Below are 17,419 nucleotides of genomic sequence, written 5' to 3'. Positions count from 1 at the left end.
GAATGCGCTTCTTCTTCGCACTTTGTTAAAAATGTCGGTAATTAAGTTAACGTTAGCCGGGTATATGAACCAATGAGTAATTAGGAACAGATTATACGCCGTTTTTAGTGGATGAAATGAAATTTTTTAGAGGTGGAGTATATTTAGTACCTACTTGAAGGTGGCATAAAATTTGATAATATCGAAATTGAGTTTTAGTATTATTTTTTAGCTTCTAAATTGAATGAAACATCTACGAATTGTTCAAATTGGCAAAAACTGGCTTTTGTTACTAACTTGAGTGCGTAGAATTCAAAAATAAAAATGCTGTGGGGTCATTTTGGGTTCTTAAGCCCCACCTCAAAGTTGAGGTTACTTTTTCCAGGAACCGGAGGCAGATAGCTCTCATCCCTCCTCTGCCGAACGGAAAAAAAAACACAAATGGATATTTCGATAGGTGAGGAAGTTATGGTTTTCTAAATGGGGATTCTAAGCATCCGATTGGCTATCCAAAGTAATTTATGTGTGATTCTAAAAAAACGTTTGAATTGTCACTTTTTCTTTAAAACGCCCTAGTACTGTTCTATTATCTCGGAAAAATGGAAATTTTCAAAAAACTGGTTTTTTTACTAACTTGGGTGTCAGGGAATTCAAAAACGAAATCGGTTTTGTGCGGAGGGGCGAAAAATTCGCTAGCAACTCCCCTATTTGTTGAGATATCGACGCGTTCTTTGGACAGGGGAAGAGTTGGAACGTGCAGTTCCTTTGGGTCATTTGCCACGTCCGGTTCCGGAACAACCATGCTAGTCTGGAACATTAGGCAAAAAGTTCGCACTTTTGAGGAAAGCTATGAAAATTGGCACATATGGTCTTTGACCCTTCCTCTTAAAGTCCCGACATAACACCACACTCACTCACACCTGGAACCCCCGTTAGGGGGGGTTGGCTACGCAAACGTTAATTACTAATGACTGGGCCATTTTTTCGACTCCACTAAGTTCCACGATTGTGAAAACACGTTCAAAATATTTGGGGTTGGCCACTGGCGAACAAGTAAGCCCATATGAGAAAGAGTTTCCTATACATTCAGGCGTTAACTAGCCGATTTCTATATTTGTTTGATTATTACCACCCCCACGTTAGTAAGGGATTGCATTGGGATAAATGACCCCCCACTTTTTTTACGGAAATACACGTTTTCAAGCACCAGGAACGGGAATCAAACAAAATCTCGATAATGTCGATCGGTCTTCTGTCTGTCTATACTCTGATTTCCGGCCAAACGACTAAACCGATTGAAACCAAATTTGGTACACATAGTCTTAGACATAAAAAGGCAGAATCGCGCATGCGCAGGTATGCGGGTGATATCTGTGCTAGCGACGGCAAACTTTTTTTCAGAGTTTTAGCTCCAAACTTGCCACCGATTGGTGGTCGTTATTTCGGTTTAAACACCAAAAATAATGACGGAACATGCTGTATATGAGAATATTTAAATTTATTTAGTGAATCTGGGGAATTGTTTACGAAAGAAACACAAATTTGGCTTGTTCTATTTGAATTTGTATCGCGGTGTTGTTTTTGCGGTTAGAAATTTTGTTAGATGTGTAATTTTTCGTTTTGAAGTTGATCACTTTTGTAATTTATTTAAAATTTAGATAAAGTAAGACACATCTGGTCGTTGCAATAAGCTTTATAATTCCACCTTAGGTAGTAGCTGATATTTTTTATTACACTCTCTTATCCCTTCAAAATTGATATATATCAAAAAATGAGAAAGTTATTAATGTTCGTTTTTTTAAATTCCATGGTGGGCCCGAAATCTGTGCACGTTTTTGGATTCTACGCACCCGATTTACTATTTTTCGTAATTTGCAAAATCTTATTTTTTTAATAACTTGGGTGCATAGGACCCAAAAATGGAATCGGTTCTGACCTGTTGTACGATTTGGGTCTTTAAGGAGCGAGTAATTGCCAAAAATCCAACATGACACCAATAAAAAAAAATGTCCGAACTCTCTCCGGTTATCCGGTTCGATAATACAGTTGACAAAAACTTGGTTCTTTACTAAATCATGTGCTTAAAATCCAAAAATGAAATTGATCTAAAGATGCGATGCTGTTTTGAACACTTGACGTTTGTCATTTTCTTCGAGTAATTCCTGGAATTCTTTTGGAATTTCTGGATTGTTTGGGAATTCCTGGAATTCTTACAGAATTCATGAAATTGTTTTGGAATTCATGGAATTCTGTCTTTTGACAAGCTATGTTTCATATTGTGACTTTCTTTTTATTGATTCTTCTATTATTACCTGGAATTCATACAATATTGCCGAAGGCATCCGCTCTGAAAGAAGAAAATGGGGCAAGTTCTCAATTTTCACTTTTAATTTCTTAAAAAAACAATTTTGATGAAATTGTTGAAGCATTCTTTACGTAAGTTCGTGTTACTTAAGACAAAATAGCATCTGAGAAGGACGTAGGGCGCAACTTCCACGAGGTGGAGAATCGCTCTTAAAGATGAAGTTTTTCAATTAATTGGAATTCTTTGGAAGTCAATGGATTTTTTTGAATTCAATGGCATCATTTTTGCACTTTTGGAAGTTTTTAAATTCTGGAATTTTTTGCACTTGGAGAATTCTGGTGTAGGTACACATTTTTGTTCGTGTTTTACCCCTTACTGAATTATCAGGGCGAAACGATTTTCCATATTTCACTTAGAACAGATTAATTATCTCACTCCTGCATTGACTAAAATGAATGCAATTAAATAAGCTTCCCGCCTTTGCTGGGAAAACAAACTCACAGGCGGAGTACAAATTTTAAAGAAATATGGACATTAAGTTCTAATACTACTTCCAATATGACACTAATCAAATGGCTTCTGCAATCCTTTCGCAACCTCCTCCAAAAGTAATGTTTGCAGATTCCTCATTTTACAGAATCTGTGATTTCTTCGGCTTGTGACCTACACATTTACGTTTCAGGAGAGACTGTAACTTGGCATACATGAAAATGTCCATAGTGTCGATAGTTTCAGCTTTTAGGATGATTCTTTAAAGTGAGCGGGTTCAACACCAACTAAGGAACTTTTTTTCATTCTTTGTCGTACATTTTTCGTTCAGGCAAAATCGACCTCCGTTGGAGTGCACAAAAATTTTTTTGTCGTTCTCACCTTCTTCATGAAACCCAGCTTTAAGTTCTTGTTTTTGGGATCATCTCTAAATCTTCGAAAACCCGGTATGTAATCATTCTTGCGGAAAGGATTATTGAAAAACGTTCATACACGTTTTGCAATAAAGCCCTTTCCGCAATCATATTTACAAGATACTACCTTTATATTACCGTATTTAATACTATCAGGACAAATGAAATTTTCCTATTAAAAAACCATACGAACAGAATATACCTGACATTACTCCAACAATTTTTAAATGTTTTAATGGCCGAATGGAATTAAAGCCATTATTTCCTCTCCGCTGGATCAGTTGTAATACGTTTGCGTAAAAATAAATGGGCACGTTTCAAGCCAGTTTTTCAATGTGATTGCTTGTGTACAGCATCCCAACCCCAGTTGAAAAAGTCTGTATTAAGTATACGTTACCCTTTAAAAATGTGTAGTCATTTGGTTTACATTTTACAGTGCAGGAAACAACAAGTTTATTTAAAAGCTGGCCGAAATTTCCACGTACTCGATTCGCCTGAAAAATTAATAGGATGAAATTTGGATAGGATTTCCCTATCTATGATTAGTTATCAGGAATGTCGAGAGAATCCACTTATTTAAATGTAAATATGTGCTGGGACGGCGTACGCATTTATTTTAAAGAAAAATCCGCGTTATCAAAGCAAATCAGGATTGGTTCATTTCAAATCAAAATGGTATATACCGTGGAGAAGCAATCTGCTCCATGTCGCAGGAAGATGGGGCGATATTCCCGTGCTTTTATGTTAATATAAATATAGATTTATCTAACATAGCTGGAGGCTTATGCAGTTCAATCGAATTTTATTCGAGTGCCGCGACGTTTTATTACCAATTCAGAATGTAGAACATGCTTACAAATTGTCAAAAAAAGGACGTAAGGGGATGAAATAAATTTAACTTACCATAACGCAAGTAATTATTATAATACAGGCGTGGGATGATGTAGTTTTCTCTTGTGAAGTGCACCTACTTACCTTTTCAAATTGAAAACGTGTAGAGCTTTAGTAAAAATTGCAGTTTACAGAAATTGCGCTGCATGTATAATGGGTTATAAATTATTTAAATTCTAATTGGAGTATGTGTATATATCTGTATGATAGACATTGAGAGTGCATTTTTAAAGTAACTGGCATTTCTGAGATGCAATGTTCATTGCATTTTATTGCTTCGATCAGTTCGGTTGCACAGGTAACGTCCTTGCATTATTTAAAAGACAGTTTGTACGATGATTCCCAGAAACGATCGTCCTGTAATATCTCCGAGGATATTTTATTGTTACTAGCATAACGAAAACTCAGGAAAGACAACGGAGCGGTGTATGTCATAAAAATTAATTTCGTTTTATTTTACCATTGAGATTGACATTTTCAAGTGAAGAAGTGGGTTGCTCCTTTTACATTTTTAATAAAGATCAATATAACAAGGGTATAGGATGGCGTCATAATTTGGCATCATCGTTGTAGACCCAGAATATTTAATATAAATTCCTACTTACCACTTGAATGAATAAAAAGTGGATAATGGGGATGCAGTCAATCGTGTGGACAATTCTTGGATTATGTCAGCGTCATGTCTCTATCACTAAATACATTTTTTATATAAAAGAAAAGCATTAATAATTCGACTGAAGTTGAAATTAACACTCGTCTTTTTTAATTTTAATATTCAGCATGCACGGTGACCAATTTGTAAGTGGTGGAGGACAAAAAGTGTCTCTCGGGGATTACTTTGCACTGCCCAGATACGATACTGCCAACAAAGTTATTACGCATTGGACCGCCACTGATATTTCATAAGTAATAGGCCCTGCCAATGGTAGGGCTACCACATTGTGACAGTAAAGAAAATCCCCACGACTATTTACAAAAAGGTTGCTGACGAGACCTAAATCTGAATTCTTAAGTAGTTTTTCAAAAAACATTTTATGTCTCAAGGAGTCTTTATAACAAATTTTAAGAAGATTCTTTTGGAGGCTTTCAGTACTTTATGTATCTGGCGATAATGCGTAGAATCTATGGATACGCTCCAAAATGCGAAGGCCGCGTCCACCAGGGAACACCCTACAAGGAAAAATAGTAGATAAAAAAGAGGCGAAAACTTCACCCCGTTTCCCACAACGGACACCCACCGTGAAATCAAAGCAGAATACCTGAGAATTATGGAATTTCCAGCAGAGCAGAATATTCCGCTAGTGTCCCCGGTGGAAGTTAAGGGAATTATATTATAAGGCAACACGCCCAGGAGGCAGCTGGATACGACAATATGTAACCAGAGTAATGCTGGCCTAAAGCACACGGATTTTTAACTCAGCGGCACTATCCATCGGTATGGAAGCGGGAAGTGATGATCACGCTGCCCAAAAAGGGAAAAGTCCCACAGCTACCGCTCCATCTCGTTGCTGCCTGCCCTAGACCAGATATTTGAGAGAGTGCTCCATGCCCGCCAGCAACCTCTCCTCGATTTTCGGCCTGAGCAGAACGAGAAGACCTTCGACAAGGTGAGGGTGCCAGGTCTAATCGTCAAGATTGCCTAACGTTCCTGTCACCCTCGTTCAAATAATTAACTACTACCTGACCGACCGCTTCTTTACCGTAAGGGTAGGCGAAGATTAGGCTACTAGTTCAAAAGTTACGGCCCTTTGAATTTTCTTTCGAAATTGGTTTCTAGTCTATAACTTTTTATTGAGAAGTCTGATCGAAAAAGTACGAATTGTTTTGGATTCTACGCACTAAAATTAATAAGAAAAAGTGTTTTCCCGAGAAATTTTGGTGCAGTCGATTTTTGGTAAAAAAAGGAAGGTTATACACTGCCTTTTTTTGAGAACCGGAGAAAAAATTGTCTCGGATCGACCCGGAAAAAAAATTTTCTTATAGAATGTGGCCTGTAAAATCCACAATTTCAAACAGTTCCAAGATTGGGCTACTAGTTCAAAAGTTACAGCCCTTTGAATTTTCTTTCGAAATTGGTTTCTAGTCTATAACTTCTTATGAGAAGTCTGATCGAAAAAGTACGAATACGCCCAGGAGGCAGCTGGATACGACAATATGTAACCAGAGTAATGCTGGCCTAAAGCACACGGATTTTTAACTCAGCGGCACTATCCATCGAAAAGTCCCACAACTCCCGTCTCATCTCGTTCCTGCCTGCCCTAGGCCAGATATGAGAGAGTGCTCCATGCCCGCCAGCAACCTCTCCTCGATTTTCGGCCGGAGCAGTTCGAGTTCCGGAAAGAACATTCCACCACACTCCAAGTCATAGGGTTCGTGAACGCAGCGGCAGAAAGCTACAACCTGCCAAACCCACCGTCGCAGCATCATTCGGTAACGAGAAGACCTTCGACAAGGTGAGGGTGCCAGGTCTAATCGTCTAGAGACTATCGGTTCGATAAGGGACCAAGATATCCGGCAGACACTGAAGATTCCCAGCTTATCAGAACACATACGATAAGCCGGACAATTCTGACGTGGGCCCTTTAAGGCATCCTTTCCTCCAGACGGAACGCAACAAACTAAGAAGAAACGGCTCAGGAGCGCGCTGCAACAAGGAAACTAAATGAAGAACACAAGCCTCAGTAAAAAACATCAAGCAGTAGAAGCTGGCGCAACTAGAAGGCCTCAAGATTGCATCACTCACAAGATCACAGACGCGAACCAAAATGGCCAAACCCCAAGCACCAATCACCCTCACCGTAGCTCCAAGTCTTGATCGAGCAGCTGAAGGAAACTACGACGAAGGCACAGAGGGGATCGTTCTCAAAGTGCTCTGCCAAGTTCAAGGGAGACGCAGAAGATGTGAACGAGTTCGTCGCCGAGGACAACGCCATCAAAAGGCTGGCGATGCTCCTGCAAGCAGGCAAGATGTGACAGAAACAATTATCTCGTGGGAAGAAACGCTTCTCAAAGATAACTCGGCTCTACCATCCCAACCCACGGACTCCTAGATAAGTTCTGGGTGAGAAAGAGCATATCGAACTGTTCATCAGCTAGGAGCGCACCCTGATCCCCAAAATTTTCTAAGCCGAAGGCGACCGCCTAATAGTGATTCGAACACGTGCGTTAATTAAACTTAATCCGATAACTTCTTATCGAAAACGCCCAGATGTGGCTACATTTTAACACGCAATTTACAATTAAATTCATAAATCTAAATAAACAAGTTACAAAAGCCATAAAATTTAAATAAGAATTACGCAATTTCAACACTTCTAAAAGGAAAAATAACACTGAGGCACGAATTCAACCACAATAAACGAAATTTGTGCATATTCGTATATAATCCCCTAGACATAATAAATTTAAATATTTACAGGGTGTCCCGTCATTATGTCTGGTGTTTGGATCGTAATAATATCTACATGTCATGACGTTGTTTACACAACAATATGTTACTGTCAAAGTAATTAATTCGGAGATTAACTGTGCAACTTTTGTAGTACGTGGAATAACTCTGTCTGAAATATTAAAAAGAGACGATTTGAGTTCTTTTAATACGCGATGTGACTGACGTAAAGAATATTCTGTAGAAATGTATATTTTCGCCTTTAATCTGTGAGAGGTTTTTCAAGTAAATAAAGATATCTGTAAACAGTGTTTAAATTATTGTACGCAACAATAACTCATAACACAAGTTCCGTTACTTAATCTTTTTAAGGGTGCAATGGACCAACTGAAGCTGTACGAAGACGCTGCGATGGCTACCACACAATGCGAAACCGATTTTCAGGTTCGTTTCGATTCGAGGCTATAACACTGTAGTAAATACACAATTTCTATTCGGACTAACAAAATTACTCAGTCATACAGACGTTTGGTTATTATATTTTTATAAACTAGGGTTTTGCATCAGGTGAAGATCCGTTACCGGAAGATTTAGATAGCAACAATGTAAGTAGGTTCAATTTTTCGTTGGCTAAACATCTAAGCTAACAATTGATAATTACCTGCGCCTCGACTAACAACGCTATTTAACATTAAGAGCTTGATTTTATTTGAGGACGGATTCTGATCGGACGTTTCACCTTTGCAGATTGAACGCGACCCAGAAACGTTGTGGGACGGCAACGAAAACGAAGAGACCAACCCGCCGGCCATTCCTCCTCCGCCACCATCTCCCGATGGTAAGGAATGTTCATGTGGTCAACCCAATTGTTGTAATTATATTTTGTCCGACACGCAAGGCTCTAATTGGCTAAAGGGAGAGAAAGGAGACAGAGGCCCTAGAGTAAGTGAGGCGCGACTTGACGCACTTTTAATTCCGTTTGTAGGGTTCGCCGGGTGAATCAATTCGGGGACCTCCAGGCCCACCAGGTCCTCAAGGGCAGCCGGGCACGAAACCCGAGGTAAATCTAACCGGACAGACCCCCCAACTGACCGTTGTTTTAGGGCGAAGCGTCCGGGCGATGCTCTTGCAACGCATCCGCCATTATTGATTCGTTGATGTTACCTATGATGCTACCAGGTCCTCCTGGAGTACCGGGCGCGGAGGGTAAGGCGGGTCCTCCCGGTATGACCGGTTTGTCAGGTCCTCCGGGCGAGCGTGGTGCTCCCGGTCCGCGCGGTGATAAGGGCGACAGAGGTGAAAGAGGACCTACCGGTCCCGAAGGAATACAGGGGACTAAAGGTGTACCGGGACGAGATGGAAATACGGGTCCGATGGGACCGCCTGGGCCTCCCGGTCCTCCCGGACCTATTGAATTTGAGAATGCTGATGTAAGTAATAGTAGCCTGTTTAATTTTTATAACGAGTAATCTAACACATTTCTCATTTAGCCAAGCTGGAAACCCCGAGGTATCTTTAAGGTGTCTTATAACTTAGTTTGTAAAATGTTTGGGTAATAAATTAACATGTGCGTCTTTAGGAATCCGTCGGAGGTACACGACCGGGTATTCACGGCAGTAAGGGCGATCCCGGACCGGAAGGTCCAAGCGGACCACGAGGCGAACGAGGACTGCCCGGTACGTTATTGTCACTTGAATCGATTGTGATTAAAGAATCTTAGGTAGCAAAGGTGATAGGGGTGATTCTGGTGCCAGAGGCGATAAGGGCGAAAGAGGCTATCAAGGCGAAAAGGGTACGCAAGGTTCTAAAGGCGAACCGGGATCGCCGGGTATTGACGGGTTGCCAGGATCTCCAGGAGCGAATGGGAAAAATGCCGAAAAGGGCGAAAAGGGTGAACCTGGCCGACCGGGTCCGCCGGGAGTGCCCGCAAACGTACAAAGTGAAACCTCGAACTTGAACGTGCAAACGTTGCCTGGATCAAAAGGTGAATCGGGTGTGAAAGGCGAAAAAGGAGAGCGCGGTGAAACTGGTTTGCCTGGTATGCCCGGTGTTAACGGTGCTATCGGTGCTCCCGGAGAGAAAGGCGAGCCTGGTAGTTTAGGAGCGATCGGACCTATGGGACCTCCCGGAACAAAGGGGGAGCGCGGCGAACGAGGACCTCCCGGCCCTATGTTTGTGGCCAACAGTACCGCTCACGTTATGACCGTTAAGGTAACTCCTCTTGTTGCTCCTACTATAAAATTTACGACTCTGTTTAGGGCGAAAAAGGAGAAATGGGCAGACGCGGTCGAAGGGGTAAACCGGGAGGTACAGGTCCCGTCGGCCCTCCCGGTAAACCAGGCCCGACTGGAGAAATTGGTTTTCCAGGTTGGACGGTAAGTTGGTACACCATTTGTTTGCGGTAAATCATTTTGTTTATGTTGTTGCAAATCAGAACGGTTCAAAGGTAAGACTATCTAAATATGCGCATACCTAGTATAGTCATAACAACTATTTTCTAATGTGCATCATTGCAGGGTCGCCCAGGATCTCCTGGTCATCCAGGCCCAAAAGGAGAGAAAGGCGATCCGGGAGGTGGAGGATACTCACATGTAAGTGTGTTTTCTATACCACTAGTGGATGTACATGAACTGTGTAGGGCAAGGGGGAAAAAGGAGAGCGCGGCAATGATGGCGTACCCGGTCGAGATGGAGCGCCCGGTCCTCCAGGTCCGGCGGGAGGTCCCTCAGAAGACGTGTCAATTAAATACATTCCAGTACCCGGCCATCCCGGTCCACCCGGACCACCTGGACCGCCTGGCATTCCTGGTTCACCAAGTGGTAACTATGGAGAACCGACGTGGAATACGCGACCTGGTGAGTCTGTCTTTAATCACCCTTTGTCTTTCTCACTTAACATTTTTGACATGCAATACAAGGACTAAAAAGTAGCCTTGAGGAGCTGAAAGCCCTCAGAGAGCTAAAAGAACTGAAATTTTCAGCAGGTAATTATGTGAGAAATGCCATGCGACCTAAAGTAATTCTTAAGGTTACTCCGATCATTTTGGAAGGGCGAAAAAACTGCAAATCTGCATGTTTGCATGGTGGGGGAGGTTGTACGGAAGGGTATAATTTATGAAACGACCGTCCATGATCTCAGTCAACTGACACGCTTCAACTGCCACCTTACCACTCCCTCACATCACGCCCAAATCGTCATGATTGAAATGCACACTTTTCAACACGTAGTCAACCCATCTTACTTTAATCTGACGCGCTCGAGTAAAACATTTCCTATTGGTCTCCCCTACTATTTCTAAGAAATTACGTAACTTGAAAACAGCGCAAATTTTAATTTTTCTGCTTCTATTGGCTATTCAGTAATGATCTGATGATAGTGAACTAATGATAATAATTGTATTATTAGTGTATTGTACTTCCTCACAACCCTCAGCGAGTGATTCAATTTTTACCACTCTTCTACAATAATCAGAGTAACTGTAAATCGAAGGTCAAAGTTTTAAAAATTCCCAACACCTTTTCATGCAGGTACTGATTTGACAATGCGATGTTTTTTTGGTTTTTTTCTATAGGTCGACCAACGGAAGCAACACTACCTCAAACAAGTGACATAGATCCATCACTACCTAGAATTGTACCCGGTGCCGTTACTTTCCAAACGCGTGAAGTAATGACGAAGATGTCGTCGATCAGTCCAGTAGGCACCATAGGTTATCTAATTGAGGAAGAAGCTCTACTTGTACGCGTCAATCATGGGTGGCAGTACATTGCGGTAAGCTCGTTCCTAGCGTTTGACCACACTCACCCGATATTTTAGTTGGGAAACATAATTCCAATAACCACCCAACCTATAACTCCAACACCCACCCCCACTCCATCGAAGCCTCTGTTTGAAGCCAGCAATTTGGTGAACCACGTACCTCTTTCAGCGGATGTTGCTCAAGTAAGTCAATCCCTAATCATTCTACGTACCCATTACTAATCACGCATATAACTTTGCTTTAATTCTTCTAGTGGCACCCGAAGATGGTAAGCCCTACCTCATTTTCAACAAATCGTCTGTGACTAACGTAACAATCGATCTCTTTCAGCTCCGCATGATCGCACTAAATGAGCCTTTCACCGGCGATATACACGGAGTTAGAGGCGCCGATTACTCCTGCTACCGAGAATCTCGAAGGGCCGGCTTACGTGGCACTTTCAGAGCTTTCCTTTCGTCGAGAGTGCAGGATGTCGACGCAATTGTTCGCCCGGCCGATCGCAAACTGCCGGTGACCAACTCGCGCGGTGAGATTCTCTTCAACTCCTGGGGGGAAATTTTCAACGGTGGCGGGGCCGTCTTCACTAATTTCCCGCGAGTTTTCTCGTTCAATGGTAAGAACGTCATGTCGGACGTGACGTGGCCGCATAAGTCGGTCTGGCACGGCGCTCTTCCGAGCGGCGAGCGAGCGTTGGATTCGTCTTGCGACGCGTGGCACTCAAACGCCAAAGATAAGGTCGGATTAGCTGGATCGCTGAAGGGGGCGAAACTCTTGGATCAGACCCCCGTTTCGTGCGACGCACGCTTAGTTATGTTATGTATTGAAGCGACGAGCGAAATAGCTGAAAAGAGAAGAAAACGAAGTATTGAGTCTAGGTGAGTCGAGGTGATCCATGATCAACGAAGCTCATTGGCTGGTTTTAGCATAAACGAGGAATTACTGTCCATGGACGAGTACAGTAATTTACTTCAATCGCTTACTGAGAATGGATAAACTCAAAAAATGCTCTTTAATAAAATCATTCCATCCATGTAGATATGCGCATCATTTAAGTGTCATGTTCCCTTTTTAATCATAAGCAAATTCAAGTGTCATAAATTTCGCTCTAAAATTTAAATACGTGTCGGTGAGTCAAAACATTTTTGGTTTCATGATTGAGTTGGTTGGTGTACAGGGTGTTCCATTAACTTTTCACTGTTATTGTTAACGGTTTTCTCATTTGCATGGCGAACAAGGACAGACTTGGGACATTACGAATGGTTTAATTGATGAAATGAAAGAATGTATCTGCTTGTTGTGTATATATTATAAATAAATAAAATTTGTCTTTAAAGTAAACTTTTAGGCATAAAGTTCTTTATTTGACAATTTCGTTGAGTAAATATGTGTGTATGTGAAGAATTTATTGTGTGATTTTAGACTAGTTAAGTACTAATTTATACATTAATAAGTATTTGTAATGAAATATTTATAAATGTTTGATTAAAATGAATGAATTGCACACTTTATTTGGTTATAAAATTGTGGCGATGGTGTTATGCAATACGATATGAGTCAGTATTAGGTAGGTTATTTCAGATTTTTGCTATAACCTACAAAAAGACATGTAAGGCACTTAATGGAAACTAAAGACTTGTATAAAATCAATACTAAGTGGTTGCCATCTGATATTTCCTGTTAATTTTCAATCCCACCAAGTTAATAACTTTCTAAAATCCTATCATCTTTTGACTAAAATTGGGCAGTGAAATAAATGCATAATTAACATATCCTTAAATAGGTAAAAATCGTGAAAAAAAAATAGCACTTTCAATGCGATTTTTTGGCAAAAAAGGTCCGGTAATTTGATCACGGTACAAACAATTATTACTATTTTTGCATAGTTCTCAAATTACCGGACTTTTTTTGTCAAAAGATCGTATGGAAAGTGGTACTTTTTTTAAAATATTTTTACTATGCGTTTCCATGGCATTTAGTCCTGTCTATCAACAATAGCTAAATTTTTGACTGAATGTCAATAATATTATTCAATTATGGGTTATTAAGGAAAAATTTCTTGTGCAACACAAAGTGACTTTGTTTCATGAATTTGTTGCAAAATCATGAAAAAACGTATCACTTTCAAAACTAGTAAGTTGTACAAGTAACTATTTACTACCTAATAATAAATAACAATTGATTCATTCTCCTTTTCCAATTTGTTTTTTAAATACCTGTTAGAGAGCGTACTTACTATACGGTAGGTAGGTACGATTAGAAGAGCCAAGATTAACGAGCGGCAATTTCCGACATTTTGGGTAAAAGACTAACCGCCTTGCTTTTCATATTCATTTTTCCAGACTTAAGTTAATTCAGTAAACACTGTTGGTTCCACTTAACATAATAAATAGGTGATAATAAAGGGGAAAAACGACGTCGTTTCTGTTTCCAACCTACACCAACTTTCGCTTGCTAAGTTACACAGTGGTCCTTCGAGCCGGTTTGGTGGAAAACAATACGAGTGATTTAACGGGATTTCTTTAAGGAAACGATTGTGGATTGGTGGAAGAGCAAAACCGATTCACACGACAAGATTGAATAAAAATAAGGTCAGATTTTTGCAGTTCAAGAAAATATGAAATTTGATACATGCCTAACCCTCCTCTGTCATCCAAAACGGTTTTCGTTTTTTCTTATTTTTATCTATGCTCCCTACTGCTTGAAAGGTACCACTATTGTAATGAGAGTGTATTTTACGTAAATTTTTTGCGATTTATTCCGCTGAAAAGTGCGGAAGGAAAAGTTTTCAAGTTTATAGACGTCAACCGTCAAACGCTTGGACCGATTCGGTTCAAACTTTGCACAGTTGACGTATATGCCACATCACATGTAACAAACGTATTGACAATGGGTCAAATCCAATGACCCCTTAGGGTCACACCGAGGTGCGCTGCCGCTTTTTTAGATCTGCTTTAGGGGTTTATTTGTCATCTGAGTCAGGTTTAGCATTAACTCCTTTGTTCCCAATTGTATTTGGCGCCCCATTGACGAGATTTTGTATCTCTTACGTGATAAAGGGAGGTAATATAATGCTTTCATTTCTGACCTTGCAAATTAAGCTTCCTTGGGAAAGTGATAAGTACATTTCTGTTACATCAGCGATTTTTGGAGACCAACTTAGAGTTTGCAAACCAATGGACATTATCGAAGGATCGCCGCCATTGCTTTCCATCATGTTAACTTAGTATAGCGAGAGGAGGTGAGCTTTGCACGAAATAAAGAATTCGCCAACCAGAGAGAGTCTCGTTTTGGCATCCAAAGGGTCTATACGAAAGCTTAGTGTTTTGTTCAGTACGGTGTTTTTGTAAAGCGGCTTTTAGAGACTAAGTAATTCCATTTGGCGTTCGGAAAAACCCAGTTTTGACGAAAAAGTTAATCCAGATCCAAGCGACAATCAATGTCCATTGTATTCAGTAGGTACTTCTCTGAAATTTATCGTTTATCCACTATGGAGAAATTGCAGAAAGTCCAGTTCGGTCCAGTTTCACATTTTGGATATTTGTGGAAGAGGGCGTTTTATTTTTCACTACCTTTAGTGCAACTTACACGCGTATTTTCGCGGCCGTTAATTTGCGAAAAAGTGCTATCTCAGTAAGGATTAACGTAATACAAAATTATACGTTCAAGGAATATTGTCACATCACCGCGTAGAAGGGTAAAAGCTCGTAAGCGTAAATCAGATCAAGACACTGTCCATATTTATAATCCACGTGCTATTCAGCAAATTCCACAAACATTTTACCGCGCTCTACGCGGTGCCACAAATTATATTATGATTATATAATCTTTAAAATCCAGTGTAAAAGTGAAATTGCGATAAAGAAAACGGTCGGCAAAGCCAGATAATATTTACGTTCATATTTGAGGCGCTATAGTTAAAAGTCATTAGGGATTTCCAAAATATTAAACTCAAAATTTCAAGAGCAACCCCGTAAAATCGAGTTTATGCTAGTGATCGTGTAAATTGGCACGCCCAAAATTTGTACAGACCAGGAAATTCAACAATCAAAATCTGCAATTTAATTATCATCATTCCAAGCGCTACTACTGGATTTATTCAGGCCGTCGGGCATCCCGACCCCTATGTCTTGAACCAACCCCGTAACTGTAAGAAATCCAGGTTGCCACATTCATGAAAAATCACGCAGAAAATTTGTTGCATGCTCTTATATATATTACGGCTTTAAAATCGATTGAATAAAGAAAATGAACTATTACTATTACCATTAAACTGTGAATGAGAGATCATAAAGTTGTTGAAACTTAAGTTAAATTATCGGTTTGTCGATTTATTTTCAACCCCTGGGTTTGTGACCAGTCTTTTCACATTTATTAATCTTGCGGAATTCAAAATCGAGTTCCATTTAAAGTTTAGAATAAGGGAATCAGATTCAGATGTATTTCACAATTTTTTTGTCAAGGTTGCGGTTAAAGCTCGGGTTAAAGTGTAATTTGGGAACAATCCTATAGTTAAAATATTTGCACGAATTAATATTAATCGAAGAGATGGCCAACTCTGCCTAGAATGTAATTATTCAGAATATCAGGTAGGAGTTTAATATTTAGACAATGTCATATAAAATTACTGTAACCCAGAAGATGCATACCGATTCAGGTAGATTAACCAATGTAAGCGTTATGATCGTGAGAAGAGTTGTGTTATTTTTTACTATTCAAGAAGTATTTTATAGGGTTATGTACGTACGGTTTTGACTGATAAATAATTAAAATAAATGATTAAAAAGTGCTCAAGAATTGTAAAACACTAAATCTCCCCACGCATCCAAAATTTAATGACATTTTAAAGTTGACAGGTAGTTTTTGATGAAAAACACGACATGTTTCGGAACGAACCTCGTTCCATTATCAAGTGTTACAAAAAATTTTTATCATTACATGACTGATAGCTAAAAAACATTAAAATTAGAACTTAACTCAATCATGAGTGAAACTGACCAAGAGGAAAAAGTGATGTAAAAAATTAATTCAGTTTTTAAGGCGACACATTTAAATTTCAAACATTTTTCAGGTTGTTGTGTCCTCGGTTGTATCTGAAGGACAACAAACAAAACCTTTTTATAACATAATTAAATTAAAATGGAGGCCCCAAAGCGGACCACAGCTTAACAGGAAGAAACGTCTAACAACGTGGTGTTTTTTTGTAAGACAGGTTATAGTGAAAATTTGAAAATTACACTACAACACTACATTGCAACCTGTCTTACAAAAAAACACCACGTTGTTAGACGTTTCTTCCTGTTAAGCTGTGGTCCGCTTTGGGGCCTCCCTTTTAATTTAATTATGTTATAAAAAGGTTTTGTTTGTTGTCCTTCAGACACAACAACCTGAAAAATGTTTGAAATTTAAATGTGGCGCCTTAAACTTAATTAATTTTTTACATCACTTTTTCCTCTTGGTCAGTTTCACTCATGATTGAGTTAAGTTCTAATTTTAATGTTTTTAGCTATCACCCAGGTAATGATAAAAATTTTTTGTAACACTTGATAATGGAACGAGGTTCGTTCCGAAACATGTGTTTTTCATCAAAAACTACCTGTCAACTTTAAATTGTCATTAAATTTTGGATGCGTGGGGAGATTTAGTGTTTTACAATTCCTGATCAAGCTACCCCATTGTGAGCTATACCAACCAATTTCATCAAGTTAAAAGGTTCTCCTTGTTTTATTCCCACGATAAATAACATTTATCAACTGTCACTGGTAAAACCTACCATGTATCGTGAAATCCCGAAAAAATTGTCTCTTCCTTATAAATCATGTTGGTAAATCCTAAAATTTAAGATTAGCAATACACGAGTTTTTACACTAACATAATTATTTTATATATTCAAAATCTCAAAAAGAGTTTGACTTTGACCGTTCGACCTGTTAGTACATTTCATTAATGCATAATTACAGCCTTCTATGTTTTATGATAACTGCGCCATTTCAGTTTAATGGACATCTATTTTTTGAGGAAATGATGAATTGCGGCTAAACCATTCATTTTAGATATCTGTATAAAGCCACACTAAAATTGAGCAGGGCCTCCCAATAAATATGCAATAATATACAGGGGATTCCATTAAAAAAATGCAACTGTGATATAAATAGCCCTGTAGGTATAGGTCACAATTGCAATTTCATTAAAAATGT

The 17,419-nt window shown here is 39.5% G+C and overlaps 1 protein-coding gene across 11 annotated transcripts; it reads left to right on the top strand.

Moving 5' to 3' along the window:
* The first annotated feature begins 6,145 nt into the window (after window positions 1-6,145).
* On the top strand, window positions 6,146-12,726 carry LOC116182828 (collagen alpha-1(XVIII) chain-like). 11 transcript variants are annotated; one of them, XM_031503379.1, is made up of 19 exons: window positions 6,146-7,909; window positions 8,020-8,070; window positions 8,213-8,303; window positions 8,364-8,407; window positions 8,451-8,525; window positions 8,569-8,895; window positions 8,956-8,985; window positions 9,045-9,141; window positions 9,186-9,676; window positions 9,724-9,840; window positions 9,900-9,911; window positions 9,982-10,056; window positions 10,104-10,320; window positions 10,383-10,448; window positions 11,037-11,236; window positions 11,282-11,407; window positions 11,479-11,493; window positions 11,556-12,100; window positions 12,149-12,726. In XM_031503379.1, exons 1-19 carry the CDS (start codon window positions 7,844-7,846, stop codon window positions 12,216-12,218), a joined length of 2,715 nt encoding a protein of 904 aa, XP_031359239.1. In that variant the 5' UTR covers window positions 6,146-7,843; the 3' UTR covers window positions 12,219-12,726. The 11 variants fall into 11 exon arrangements, with proteins under 11 accessions (XP_031359239.1, XP_031359241.1, XP_031359232.1 ...); XM_031503381.1 differs by lacking the exon at window positions 8,020-8,070; XM_031503372.1 differs by having other exon boundaries at window positions 8,213-8,407.
* Window positions 12,727-17,419: the final 4,693 nt, after the last annotated feature.

The sequence above is a fragment of the Photinus pyralis genome, unplaced genomic scaffold, assembly GCF_008802855.1.
Source record: "Photinus pyralis isolate 1611_PpyrPB1 unplaced genomic scaffold, Ppyr1.3 Ppyr1.4_unclustered_Scaffold778, whole genome shotgun sequence".
In the NCBI taxonomy this organism is placed as follows: Eukaryota; Metazoa; Arthropoda; class Insecta; order Coleoptera; family Lampyridae; genus Photinus; species Photinus pyralis.
The sequence above is the reverse complement of the archived record's forward strand: the minus strand, read 5'-3'. Positions and strand labels throughout refer to the sequence as shown.

Excerpts from the sequence above, each read along its gene's own strand:
- LOC116182828 (XM_031503372.1), top strand. The coding sequence starts at position 7,844 with ATGGACCAACTGAAGCTGTACGAAGACGCTGCGATGGCTACCACACAA. Across the intron at positions 9,142-9,185 it reads AGGCGAACGAGGACTGCCCG|GTAGCAAAGGTGATAGGGGT; the intron begins GTACGTTATTGT and ends AAAGAATCTTAG. Across the intron at positions 10,449-11,036 it reads AGAACTGAAATTTTCAGCAG|GTCGACCAACGGAAGCAACA; the intron begins GTAATTATGTGA and ends TTTTTTCTATAG.